The sequence below is a fragment of the Diplotaxodon limnothrissa genome, linkage group LG7, assembly GCF_057381915.1.
Source record: "Diplotaxodon limnothrissa isolate DT_005_m linkage group LG7, D_limnothrissa_male_GT1.1, whole genome shotgun sequence".
Lineage (NCBI taxonomy): Eukaryota > Metazoa > Chordata > Actinopteri > Cichliformes > Cichlidae > Diplotaxodon > Diplotaxodon limnothrissa.
Genome location: NC_140602.1, coordinates 4,964,640 through 4,979,020, shown reverse-complemented (window position 1 = coordinate 4,979,020; position 14,381 = coordinate 4,964,640). Strand labels below are relative to the sequence as shown.

General features: G+C 40.7%; 1 protein-coding gene across 1 annotated transcript; it reads right to left on the bottom strand.

The window, feature by feature from the left end:
- Positions 1-511: 511 nt before the first annotated feature.
- Positions 512-8,052, bottom strand: agbl2 (AGBL carboxypeptidase 2). Its single transcript, XM_085358934.1, is given in 20 exon segments — positions 512-546; positions 675-827; positions 916-991; positions 1,171-1,227; positions 1,349-1,426; positions 2,340-2,468; positions 2,581-2,656; positions 2,768-2,862; positions 3,025-3,125; positions 3,214-3,340; positions 3,527-3,686; positions 3,921-4,063; positions 4,296-4,697; positions 4,894-5,149; positions 5,252-5,402; positions 5,587-5,694; positions 5,822-5,989; positions 6,268-6,397; positions 7,839-7,889; positions 8,044-8,052. Coding segments are annotated over 20 exon segments (2,505 nt in total).
- Between the last annotated feature and the right edge of the window lie 6,329 nt (positions 8,053-14,381).

The window sequence follows — 14,381 nt, the reverse complement described above, 5'->3', positions numbered from 1 at the left end:
CCCTAAGCACAGGCACAAAAAATCTGCATGAATCGGGTTCCTTCAGGGAGGTGTCACGAGTATGAGCTTTCAGGTCCTGAACATCATGTCTGAACAGTGATGAATCCACTGAATAAAGTCAAAGTAAAGTAAGTAACAGTGATGGAGCTATTTCATGAAAATTTATCACAATAATAACTAACTACAAACTGACTAGTCTTAATATAACAAATGTGCAACCCAACCTTCTGAGGAATTGTCTTCTTCCCTTTTATACCATTTGGTCTCGGTCATTTCTGTGCGTGAGGTCTCTTTTGCATCAACGTAATGTGAGAGCCATGAAGAGCTGTCTCTAAAAATGTGCCGGCCACTGAATTTGTTGTTGTTGAAACTTGTCAGTAGATGCCTTCTTGGAATTATTTCTGGAGACATATTCACATAGGTGAATTTGGGAGATCTGTCACAAAAGAGACACAACATTTCTCAATCTTTAGTTCTGTTTAATGATAAAGATATAATAAGATTGTGAGGTTTACCCGTGGGCTGATGTAAGCAAAGGTGGCAGCCCTGAAAGGGGAAGACAAGTTTCACTACAGAGGAGCGACAATTTGATACAAACTTGAATTGACTGACTTTTTAACATTAGTAATAATATAATTAAGTTCCACCTGAAAGAAGTGTACAGACAGACAAACCTTTGTAGAATTTGTAGGGGGTAAAAGGCTGGCGGTGGCAGTGATGTTGATGCTGGCTGGATTTTATGATTTTTGATGACGGTGGAATGAGAGCCCTGAGGTTCAGTGGGGGAGAGGAGTGTCCCGGCCGTCCTGTCTCCATGTCCGGATCACCTGTAAAGTAAGTCAAGCAAGAGCTCCACATTAGTTTGGAAATACTCTGACCTTTACCTGCAGACTGAATCTCCAAAATAAACCTTACCTTTGTGGGGTGAAGCACCGGTGTATTTGCTGTGAAGTGGGCGTGGTTCTGGACTGTAACGTAGATCTGAGTTTTCCTGATTACAAATTTGAAATGAAAGATTATGGTCTGCTCCAGGTATTGCAAGACATCTGCAGATTCTCTGTGAATTATTAGTGCTTACAAAAGGCAGGTTTATGGTTGATGCATAAGGCTTCAAATAAATGACCTTCACATGATCACCTTTACATGCTTGCAGCCCTGGCACAGCCTCACCTGACTGACCTCACCATGGTGAGTGATTGTAGGACCTTTTCTCATCAGAGTGTTTACCTTAACAAAGGAGGAAACAGTAAGGATCAGTAAATGTCTTCATCTGTTCACCAGCCTCAATATTGTAGTGTAGCTGGTGTTACTGTGAAGACCACAAACACGTTTGGATGCTGTTTCATACGTGAGGTTTCTTCCTGTGGCGTTCAGCAGGCCTCTTTTGGACGCTCTCTTTGATTGTTTTGTCAGGGGGCACGTCAGACTCCTGCAAAGATCAAGAGTATTGTTTACAGCAGTGATTCCCAAAGTGTTGGAATCGTTTGAATTTTAAACTAAACAGGATAAGATGCAATTTTACTGGATAATATCCTTTTGGAGTGGTTCCAAAATCAAACAGAATTTTCTATTGAAATTTCCTTTGGTATCCCAAAGAACCTTTAATGAGGGTTTTGCAATTTGGCTTAAAATTTTCATGAAATAGTTACAGTGGCTTGCAAAAGTAGACCCTAAAATTGTCCAATAGCATGTAATTAATAGGAAATAATTTTTGGATGTGTGATGATCAGAGCTATAAGTAAATATCTGAGTTGGCTGCAGAAGATTTTCAGATTTTATATTTGGCCCATGTGACATTTCTAGTACATAAAACACTTAGGTCAGGAGACCATTTCTGACTGTATCTACAATATAAATAATGAAAATTCAAATCTTAGATGGACTTTGACTTTTATTCCAGGCTAGATAACCTCAAAATATTTCCTCTTTTGTTCGATCATTTCATTTGTTAATATGCATCCAGTCCTGCATTTCAGGCCTGCATCACATTTTTAAAACAAGCTAGGATAAGGGTAAATGTGGGCTAATAACGTCGCAATAATTGCAATAATAAAATAAAGATGTGAAATGAGAGAGGTGATGTCAATGGGTGACTGCAATCATGATTTGGTATTAAAAAAATGAAAAAATTAAAGAATTGTTTAAAAGCAATTGCATATTTCTCCCTCTAAAGTGCATAAAACCATGAAATGGTTCAAGGAATCTGCAGAAATGCCAGCCTCTAAAAGGCAAGACCAGAAAAAGATTAAATATTTTGAGTTCATAATGGCTAAAATCAAACAAAAGTCAAGGTGAACTTAAGAATCACCAACTTTTTCTTTTTTTATTTAAGATCTGGCTGATTAAAGACTTTTCGTGTTGCTTTTCAGGACCTTTTGCTGTGTTTTGTTTTTTACTCTGTTTGGTCGTCGTCTATTCCTCTCTTTATGACTCCTGAAGTGTTTCTTTTTTTTCGTCACTGGAGTTTGCTGTGACAGAAAACAGAAGCATGTTGTAAACTAACAGAACATATGACTTAAAACTGATTACTACAGTCAAACAGGTGCTGGAGGCTTCGGTGTATTAGTGTAGTCAGTTTACCTCTGTATATGTTTCTGGCTGGTTCAGCAAATGAAGTGGGAGTCCTTCTGAATCTGAACTATCTGAGCCACTTGTGCTATGAGAGCAAAAGAAAAATGTTTGCATTCAGGCTAATTCAGAAAATATTCTCCCAATCTCACATTGCCCAAGTGTGGTTAGTATGGATAAAAATATATATTTTTATCACCTGGTTTTGAGGTCAGAGCTGTTGCCCAAATCTTTGCCCAGTCTTTCTCTGAACTCCTTTTGCAGCAATGCCAATTCTGTCAGACAATAAGTGATCTCAAATAAAAAGCACAGACAAAATTAAAATAATTGCATATATATACAGTCACTATATCAAAACACAAGTATCCAGGATTATTATTAACGGTCATACAATAGCAACTAGACTGAGTTGGAGCTTACTATAGTATTTGTTTTTATATTTGCTTAATCTCTCACCTTTATTGGATCAGGGTCACAATAGTCCAGGAGGGTGTCACACAGGTGAAAACCCAGGGACTTCAAGTCTTGAGTAGTAAAATGTGTTCCTCTCCTGTCGCCTAAGAGTTCAGCAAATTATAAATCCGCTTACGTGATATGTGCAAGCTTACAAAAAACATGCACATCTTCAGAAAGTTTTTTACTCACCTAAAGTGGAGCCTCCAAAGGTGGCCTCCATGGTGTAGCTGTTTTTGATGCCAAGTCTCCACATGACGATTCGTCCTGTGCCCTCTTTGCTCTTCTGCACCCGGAATTTACAGCTGTTAAAGGAGAACTAAGAAAAGAACAGTGTATATGAAATATCAAGAGTTTGATAGGTAGTAAACTTGAAGTTTAAATACTGGTGAGTGACAAACAGGTGGGTAAGGTAAGGCCCATACAACCACAGAAAAAAATGTAGAACTTTAATCTTAAAAGTCAGCAACAGTGTTTGAAAGCCCTCAGACAAAATACACTTTACCTTATTGCTAGCATTCTTGCTCATCATTAGTGGAAAGACTCTCGCGTGAAGTTTCAGTGTAGAGTCACCTTTGTTTTTGCAGCCATACATGAAGACATCGTTTTTTCGGCTGTGACCATGAAAATCACAGTAAAGAACTACATCTCTTTCGGCCAGTAATCTGAGGAAAATGCAGTGTGGCAGAGATTTCGATTAAGAAACAAATTCAGTCAACATTCACAATCAATTAAAAAATTGTGTATGCACAGGCTGTTTGGTAATCATCATATTTGAAACATATTGGAAAGCCTGAGGCACTTCAAAGGAGAAATATCTTGAGCTTGATTAAGCAACTCTAAACATGTCAAAAATTATTATTTTTTTTTTAGCATTTTTTTTTTTTATCAAGTCTCACTTTTCCACCATGTTTCGGGTGTGCCACACAGAAGGAAAGGAATCTCTGAGCAGTGTCCTGTAGTTTCTGTTGAGGTCCCTGCCTGCAAGAGAGCAGCGGTAGTTACCCACCACGACACCATCTGGGTTCAACATTGGGACCACCTGCAGCACCAAAGAGGAGCAAACAAAAATTAGCTTAATTGCCATAATTAAAACTAGAGAAACACAGCGATCTGTAACAATACGTTTAAAAAAAACAAGTGTATTATAAAAAATAGGTTTATTATATTAAATTGATTGTTATCTTCTTTCACAAACAAAAAACAAACACACAAATTTGCAATGTATTTCAGTACGGATTAACACATTAAGCCAGAATAGAGACAACAGGCACCTTAAAAACAAAAGTGTCCCTGAGAAGCTGAGCATCATCTGAGTCACCAAGAAGAAAGTTCAGGAATCCCTCCATCATCCAGGATGCATTGGATTCTCCTGGGTGCACCCTGGCTGTCACCACCACAGCCTTCTTGGTCTTGTCGTCCATTCTGTTAGAGTCCTGGGGTGTTACTGTTATCACATACACAGCGTTTCCAGCAAGACTTTGGCACAAGACCCGTACTTTGCAGTATGACCTAACTGTAGGGTTGGAAGTAATACGGCTAAGGTAGCGCTGCAGGCGTGAATATGTGTAGGGGTAGCAGTGGGCCAGGTAGCAGGTGTCTGAATCATAAGGGAACTGGAGTGTCCAGGAGAGTGAGTAAAGGGTGATGCCATCACTGTTGTTGTCCTTTGTATTCTAAGTGACGCAGAGAAAATATACTTTTAGAAACAATCCTGTCTACAGTCAGACTTTCAGTTCAGGCATTAATCTTTGACAGATTACCTCTACACTATGTTCATACATTTAATTCTCAGCTAATGTTCAAAGGGAGAAAGTGATTGGTTCTGGGAAATAAGGTATCATAGTTAAACTTAATCCAGATGCCACCTACCTGACTGCAGTTCTGGTAGTATTTGATATTTGAACCTGCGCGTTTCCATCCAACACCATTCTCTTCAGCATCCCTCTCAGAGTACAGGAGTGGTTTCATACCCTGTGAATACAGACTGCTCCTCTTCATCAAGTTAATGATAGTGAAGCGGTAGGTGACGCCAGCTTTTGTGTTCCTGACCCTGAAGTAAAACCACTGCGTGTGCTTTGTTGTGTACATGTCTGTGCGCAGGGTCAGCTCATAGTCATAGGCACCCCTGAACAGGCAAGAAAATATGAGCAGAGATCCAAACTGAACCTAACATTACTCCAAAAGTGAAAATATACAACTGAAAAGAACAATAAACCTGCAGACTCACACTTGGACGGCCTGCTGAAGGTTCCCACTCTCAAACCGTGACTCAAACTTGAGAGTCAGCTCTGACTGACTGACATCATAAAAAGTGGCTCGCTTAATGGGTTCTCTGCTTCCTCCAATACGAGAGTAGGTGAAATATGGGTACTTAGCGGCTTTAAAGGATGAGAAGAACAAAAAAAAAAAAAGAAACACTAAATTTACTTAAAGCTTTAAGATGCACTGAATTTACATTGTTTTTTCAGAGAATAGTGACAGTATACAGTATATAACTTAAAGTACATATGAAATAACCTGGAAGTGCAAACATAAATCCCAATGATGACAGTTAAGAGTTACCATGGTCAATGCAGAATACCACCTTCCCCCTCTCCTCTCCGACTGGCATGGGTGTCCTCTCATATCCTGTGCACTGATAGAAGGGCTCTGGCTCTGGTGGGTCCCACTCTAGAAAATACACTCATTTTAAACAAGGGAATGCCAAATTTCTGTTCAACATATTGTTGGTATGGTTTTTATTCTTACCACTAAAAAAACCCAGTGACATCAAAGTTTTATTGAAATGAAGCATTACCTATGTGATGGATAATGTCGCTGATGACCTCACACTCTATTGGCCAGCGGATGCCGCATGAGAAGTTGACCAGTTCTGGTGGTGGCCTGAGACTTATAACAGGTCGTCCACCACTGATGGTAACGAGTAGCTGTGTGGTCCTCAGCTTCTGACTTAGGTCTCTACATACTGAGTGGGAACATGAAACACACCTTTAATGCTATTTTAACAATCATGCTGTTTGCTACAATCTTCATCATGTATGCCCACTTGCCTCATGGGGTTTACGCTGACAGATGCAGTTATCTCATTTATAAAACAGTGCTTGTTAAATATATAAAGATGTAAAACTGAAATGAGATGACCATGCTTGCTTTTCAAAAGTTCATTACATTGACACTCGTGTATCAGCAACATTTAGGCTACATACATGTTATACAATAACACCCTTTATGAAAACAGCTTACACTGCTTCATCTTTGTCAGTTCCTCATCATCTTCATCTGTGCGGGAGTAACTGGTGTCTGCTGTGTCCAGCTGGTGGGCAGTTCCACAGTTCCTAACAGCAGAGCTGACCATGGTTGATGTTTTCTCTGCCTGGTCAGGAAAATATAAGTAATCAGTGCTGGATCAATTTTTAACCAATAAACATATATAACTTAGCACCTGCACCAATACTGGTTTGTAATCAAGACAATATAAAATAAAAAAATTTCAACATCTTCTAGTGGATGTTTTCAGTTATGCTGTTTTCAGGTCTTTCCGTCGGTCATTAGCTGTTACATACATAGAGTTCAGAAGTTTACATACACTCATCACTGGAATGAAAGTCATGGGATTTTTAAGCTTTTAATAATTTCTTTGAACAATGTTTTTTTGTGTATGTGTGTGTTTAGGATCATTGTCCTTTTGGAAAGGCTCATTGTGTTTTAAATGTCTAGCTGTTGTTTTTAGCTGAAGAATTTGGAGGTAGTCCTCCTTATTTCAATCACTTTGAATAACGTACCAGTACCACTGGCAGCAAAACAGCCCCAAAGCATGATGCTACGAACACCATGCTTGACAGCTGGTACAGAGGGCTTAAGTTTGAAAGTTTCACTCCAAATATATACTTGCCATTATGACTAAATAGCTAACTTGCTAACTTGTCTGAACATAAAACTTTAGATTTCCTGTCCTGAGTATGACTGTTTGGGTGTTTTTCCACACCTTGGGAAAGTGGTGACACACCAGCATAATTTGAACTTATGTACAACTGTTTATGTTAAAGTGTGTCTGTATACTTTCTGACCCTGTGTCTGGAATACAGAAAATCCTAAATAATTTTCATTTTTAAATTCTTTAATAATATAGGCTGTACAATCATTCCAGCCTGGAAAAAGAAAAGTTCAAAGAATTCATTAACCCCCCCAAATTACCATTTGGTGTTTGATATTTAAGCCCATGATAAGTGTATATAATCTTCTGACTGTATAATTTCAAATCAAAGCAACAGATCAAAATCATCTGATACCCCCCATTTTCCTCCAAAGAGACACAACAGGATCTGATCTGATACAGGATCTTCCACCATTGGTAGTCCAGGACAAATCACTGCAATACTTTCAATGACAAAAATGTGTTTTGCCCGTGTGTGCAACCTGTATCAGAAAAATATGACCAAAAGACAAAAACAGTTATTTTGTACATTTCAGTAGTGGTTTCTCACGTCGTTTAAATTCCAAAGGAAATGTTCATTCTTTTGGTTTTTCATATAGTTCAGTTTTAATTGATTTTTAGATTGGATTGGATCTTTACAGTTTAGTTTGAATATCAAGACCCCGCACCCCCTCTTTTCCCCCTTTATTTCGTCAGGGTCATTTTTCAAAAAGGGTTAGGCCTGGCTTTTGTTTAAAAAATATCTACCAAATCAAACACGTACAACTGCCCGCTCTGGCGACCCGTTGTGAATGAGGGCGCAGCCCAACGTAGCTGTATCAGAGCTCTGCTTTAGTAAACTAAAATAACATTTAACGTAAACAAAGAAACTCCAAATTACCTGTGTAGGTTTGAGTGTAGAATCTCTCACGGGGATCTTAACCTGGCATTCCTGCATGAAGACAGCAACTTAAAAACCTTGTTCACTACATTTTCGAGCGTGTAAACGCCACTACTATCGTTAGCATACATTATTTTGGCAGCTTGCTAACATTTCTGACCGTGCTAGCGCTTTCTACGTTTATCACACTCTGACGGCCACTTACCTCGCTCATATTTGATTGTACTACGGCCCCCCGGCGAAATATAAGCGTACGTTTTAGAGGTAAGTAAGACTACACTGAACAACCTTTTTCGGGGGACCTGACTTTGCTATGCAACCAAAAGCCTCAACACCAAAGTTGCCATGGAAACAGGTAACTTACTGAAAAAATCTAGGAAATGCGCGATGATGATGTCGATAAGAAAAAAATACTTTGTGTAAAATATTACATACATTTTCAAAATAATTTTATAGTTACAAATAATAACAATATAATACTAATAGTAACATTATTATAAGATTTATAATAATAATAACATTACATGGCAGTACGGTGACTAGATTACCCTCTTTACGGGACTGCACAGCATGTATAGTCTTTGTCCCCTGTCTCACATTTCGGCTGGACCGTTGAATAGTCTGGCTTTTATCCATGGTCTATGAAGGGAAGGCTTTTTATTAGCCTATAATCAGAGGTGGGTAGTAACGAGCTACATTTACTCCGCTACATTTACTTGAGTAGGTTTTTGAAAAAAATGTACTTTTAAAGTACCTTTTTTGCACGATACTTTTTACTTTTACTTGAGTACATTTGTGAAGAAGAAACCGTACTTTTACTCCGCCACATTTGCAAAATTCGACTCGTTACTTTTTTAAATAATTAATTTCACACATTGGATGGATCATGCCGCCACTTGGAGCTACCGGTAACTCTTTCACCAATCAGACGTAGCCATGCGGTCACATGACCAGATATAAAATGGCAGGCCTAGTATTTTATTTTATTTTTTTTAAATATTAAACTTTATTAAGAAACAGTATACAGAACATGTATACTGTTAGGTATTTTAGTACCATGGGAGCATTTACTGGATATTGTTTTATAGTGACATTATACAGGAAAATTCTGTCATTCAATAAGGCCCCTTTGTTTTAGTTATTTTTCTCTTTGACCCAAGAATTGATGTGTGAGAATCACAGGCTGGTACAAGGTTGAAATACCACAGAGATCACTCCCTCAGCTACATTAGTTTCTAAATCTCTTAGGAGACGCCTGTTGAAGGCCAAATGGTTTGTTTCAGAATTCACTAATGAAAGAACTCTTTATTTCGTGCCTTGAAAATATGTCGCTGAGATAATCACAATTGTAGCTGAACTGATAAACTATACAAAGGATGCTTCTTCACCCAAGGGCAGGAAGACGCTCCCTTATCTTGGTCTGTACTGGTTTAAACTGATAATCTGCTGTCTCATGAATTTTACCCTCTATATAAACTGTTGTACTTGTGAATAAAGTTGAGTCAATTTGGGAAGACAACCTGAAGCAGTCTCTGTTTTCTTGTTCTCCCAAGCTGCTCCCGAGCTCGTACTAACACGCTGAATGGCATGCTTGAATATTACTTGAGAATATATTTGACTGTGTTACAGACTAAGGGACATTCTCTGCTGATAGGTGAAGGTACATTCTCTGCTGATAGACGTCCACGCCTCGGAGGAAGCCGATCCACGGATTAGGCCCTGGAAACCGTTTCCTTCATATACAATCAGAACAAAATTAACATATGCCAGGGGGTGTAATACAAAGAATTACAAACATTCAAATAATTTGTAATTACTACAAATAGTAATAGTTTTCATAGCCTTTTTGTTAAGTGATCCACTATAAAATGGCAGGCCGAGTAGCCCAAGCCTTTCAACTTCCAAAGACGGACGGAAGAAATACATCAAAAAATGGCAACCGTCTCCGCTAACACTGAACAGGACAAACACCCTTGGCCGCATATGCAAAGCATGTTTCACTTTAAAGGAGTACAAAAGGACAGCTATATAATGCGGTGTCTTCTGTGTGAGCCAAAGCAAACCGACGTTTCAGCGTACAAAAACTCAACATCTAACCTGAGGAAACATGTTGCGGTAAGTTTGCTTTAAATTTCTTTTTTTTTAGCTGTGGTTAAGTGGATGTCAGTAGTGATGGGCAGATGAAGCTTCATGAAGCACTGTAGATTTCCGGAGGAAGGGTCATAACAACCATCTGCCTCTCTTCATTGGCAGTGAGGCGGTGGAGAGGGTGAGCAGTTTTAAATTCTTGGGGGTAACTGTAACTGAGGACCTGTCCTGGGGCAACCATATCACCTTAGTTGCACGGAAGGCCCAACAGCGCCTCTACTACCTGAGGAGACTGCGGAGCGCACACATTCCCAGACCTCTGATGTTGAACTTCTACAACTGTGCCATCAGCAGCGTTCTGACGCATGGATTTCTAGTGTGGTTCCCCAGCTGCACCAAGGCCGACCAGCAAGCACTCCAGCGGGTGGTGAAAGAAGCTGGCAGAATTATTGGAACAAGTCTGCCAGAGATCAGTAATATCTTCCCCACTCGCTGTCTGAGGAGGGTGCACAGTATCCTGCGGGACCAACATCACCCTGCGTACCACCTTTTCCACCTGCTGCCCTCAGGGAGAAGGTACAGGTCTATACAGGCCAGAACATCCAGACTGGCCAACAGCCTGTATCCACAGGCTGTGAGGCTCCTGAATTCTGCCCCCCTCCCCTCTCTGCCCTCCTCTCACGGACAATAACCATATCCAACTTCTCAATAGCAATGAACTGGTTTGCATTGGTGCATTATATCTTTATTCTCTTTCCCCCCTGCCCCCCCCCTCTTTCTTAAATAGACAACCATCATATCTCACAGTATAATAATATTGAACGGGTTGCATTGTTGCATTTTGTCATGTTTCTCAGGTCTTTGTCTGAATGTCCTATGAACATTACCTGTCTTGTTCTCATGTTGTTGCTAAGGATTGTCTCATTGCACTGAAGTCACACTGGGTTAAATATTTACACTTGGGTTTTAAGGGGTATTTTTTTTTACGGGTTGTACGGAAGCCCCAAACGCAATTTCATTGTTCTTTGACAATGACAATAAATACATACTTGACTTGACTTGACTTGACTTTTCATCCAATTGGTTCATCCCAGCGCAAAGCTTCTTGAAGCTTCATTTGCTCTAGTAGGACACCTACTGGACGTAAAAATATTAGTTGGCATGAATTTGAAGAGTGTGGCCTTTTGCACACAGCCTGTAAATGTCAACAACAAAAGGAGTGTGTAAAACATGTATATTGTATTGATGGCAGTATACTGTGTATATTTATAGTGGCAGTATGGAAAATGATTATTTGGAAATGCTTAAAATGGAAATGATCATTTACTGTGAGGTGAGGTGTGGTTGGGGTGTGGACAGTGGTTGTGCTTTTGTAACGTTGAGGTATGGACAGCTACACATTGAGGCTTTGAGCCTCAGTCCTGCCTGTTCACATTTTATTCTATAAAAACTAAATTTTCACTGCTTTTATGGCCTTTTTAGTGGGGAGAACATAGCTAGGATTTAATGGTTTAACAAATCTTTTAAATCCTTTGTCCTCCACAATGCTAAATGGCTGTGAGTCCTCAATCACCATGCTAACCAGGTCTTCATCTATTTGAGATTGTTCTCCTGAGGAAAGACAATAAAGACAAAGCACAAATATAAACATCACACACGTAACTTATTACAGCTGTATAATATTGTTATATCATTTAGTAACATTACTGCATGCTATATTATCATGGCATTTGATGGCTCACCTGGTCTTGCTCCACAATCGGTGTTCCCCTTATTCTCATGCAAAGCTCTGTAGTGCCTAAGCATGGATGAGGTGTTGTTGTTATATCCCAGCTCCCTGGCACATAGCAAACACTTCACCTTGTACAAAAGTCAAGACAGCTTAACATAAATTGTATTGCACCATCAGTATTATGAAAATATATCTTCTGTAGAAATTTACATACCTTGTTGGGAGGAATAAAATCAAAATGTTCCCACACAGGGGAGGACATCCTCCTCTTCTTAGCTGGCTCCATTCTCTCCTGACTTTCTCTCCTCACTCTCATAAACCTCCAAACTGTCTCCAAACTCTCACTAACCGCAACTCTCCATCAAACACCCACATTTTGAATGAAGTCTGAGGGGTTTATATCGCTGTCATATCTCGTGGCAAAGTTCGAACCACTTCATGAACCAGTCACGTGGTACAGCCGGGCAGCGAGGCTTCGGACGTCATCATTTTCAGCTTCTCCCATAAATGAAGCAAGCCTCGATACGCGCATCGCGGAAACGCCCCCTCCATTACTCGACACAAGCTTTGAAACCTCGATACAGAACGTCACATCACTAGTGTTGTAATCTCATGATTCTAATAATACTACAGATATCTGGAATATACATTCAAAGGTAATTCTAACAAAGATAATGTTTAATGTAGCCTTAGAAATGAAGCTTTCCGTTGTCTTTTTTCCTATTTCCGTTGTGCTTTTGCAGCGCTTTTCTCTTTGTAGCGTTTTTCTTTTTGCAGTGCAGCGTTTTTCTTGAAGTTGCAGTGCAGCGTCTTTCTTTTTGCAGCGTTTTCCTTTTTGCAGCATTTTTCTTTTTGCACGTGTTTTCTGAAGTTGCAGTCCGTTTGGTCTCTCAGGGCCACCGTACGTTTCAGCCCAATTTAACGTCACCGTGGTAGGAATTAGAATCAAACTTATGGGAAAGGAGACCCCTTGGACATCAAACAGCGTGATGAGAACTATTGAAAAGAAAAGAAATAATCTTTGGAAAAAAATATCTAAGGAGAATTAATTTATTTTAGTCTGACCCCACTCCCATCCGCTAACATGGAGGAGGCGGGTTTATGACTTATACTGCAGGGGGCGATAGGGACGTTTTGGCTTCATTTTTGGGGAGCTGTCGCGTCGTCCATGTTTTCTACAGTCAATGCTCACACACATCACATACACTCCTTACTGCACCCAGTCACACGCAAGACAGTAATTCCCGCAACACAGAGAAAGAACTCACAGGACACTCTGCAAAATTCAAAGCTGTAGCTGTAGCATAAACAACAACAAACTGGGACTGTTTGTAATTCTGTCCTGGGGTTTATACATGTGCAGTCATAAGTCATAGTCAAAGCTATAAATAAACCCAGCAGCTTCAAGATCATTTTTGCTCTGGCAAGATGGCAAGACGGTCATATTCACTGCTTCAAGCACCTGACTATGTGAGGCACTCAGAGAGCGAAGATGACGAGGAATCCGCTGCATCAGTCTCCTCAGAGAATGACAGCATCACTACCAGTGATGAGGATTACCATCCAGTGCCCGATTCCTCTTCTTCAGCAAGTGAGAATGATACAAAGACAGCAGTCGAGGTAGAGCGGCTAATGGAAGAGACGGTAGGAGAAGCGGCAGACGCCGGGGCGCCGGGGGCCGAGTGGATGTCTCGTTCTGGGAATATTGAGTGGTTTCCCACTGCTGAGGAGACCATGCGCTACAATCCAGTACCCACTGGTATCACTCCAGGGCCCACCCTGTATGCAGTTACCCGCATTAGCACCCTGAGATCTGCATTTGACCTGTTTGTGACAGAAGAGATCATTCAGCTGCTGTGCACCTACACAAACCTGCATGGGAGGCGAAAGTGTGAGAATTGGAGGGATGTGGATGATGTGGAGATGAGAGCGTACATTGGGACTTTGATTCTCGCTGGTGTCTACCGCTCAAGGCATGAAGCATCGCGTGGTTTGTGGGCTGACAAGACCGGACGGGCAATATTCCGTGCTACAATGCCCCACTATCGCTACGCCCAGATCAGCGCTAACATCCGCTTTGATGACAAGCTCGCCCGCCCGAGATGTTTCAGGAACGATAAGCTTGCTGCATTTCGCGTCCTGTGGGAAAAGTGGGTTGCTCGTCTCCCCCTGCTGTTCAATCCAGGAGTTGACGTCTGTGTCGATGAGCAGATGGTTGGATTCAAAGGTCGATGTGGATTTCGGCAGTATATGCCCAAGAAGCCTGCAAAATATGGCATTAAAATCTGGGTGATCTGTGATGTGGCAACCTCCTATGCTTGGAAGATGGAAATTTACACAGGAAAATCTGGAAGTTCCCGGGAAGTTAATCAGGGAATGAGAGTTGTGCTACAACTGACAGAGGGGCTCAAAGGACACACTGTCACTTGTGACAACTTCTTTACATCGTTCAGCTTGGCAGAGGAGCTGCTCAGAAGAAAAGTAGCTCTGGTTGGCACAATCAGGGGAAACAAACCAGAGCTCCCTCCCCAGCTTGTTCAGCTGAGACAGAGGAAGATTCTTTCATCTCTCTTTGCCTTCACCAAAACAACCATGGTAGTCTCCTACATGCCCAAGCAAGGGAAGAATGTGCTTCTTTTGAGCACAAAGCATAGGGAACCAGCAGTCAGTGATGGGGAAAAGAAGAAGCCAGCAGCAATCCTTGATTACAACAAGTGTAAAGG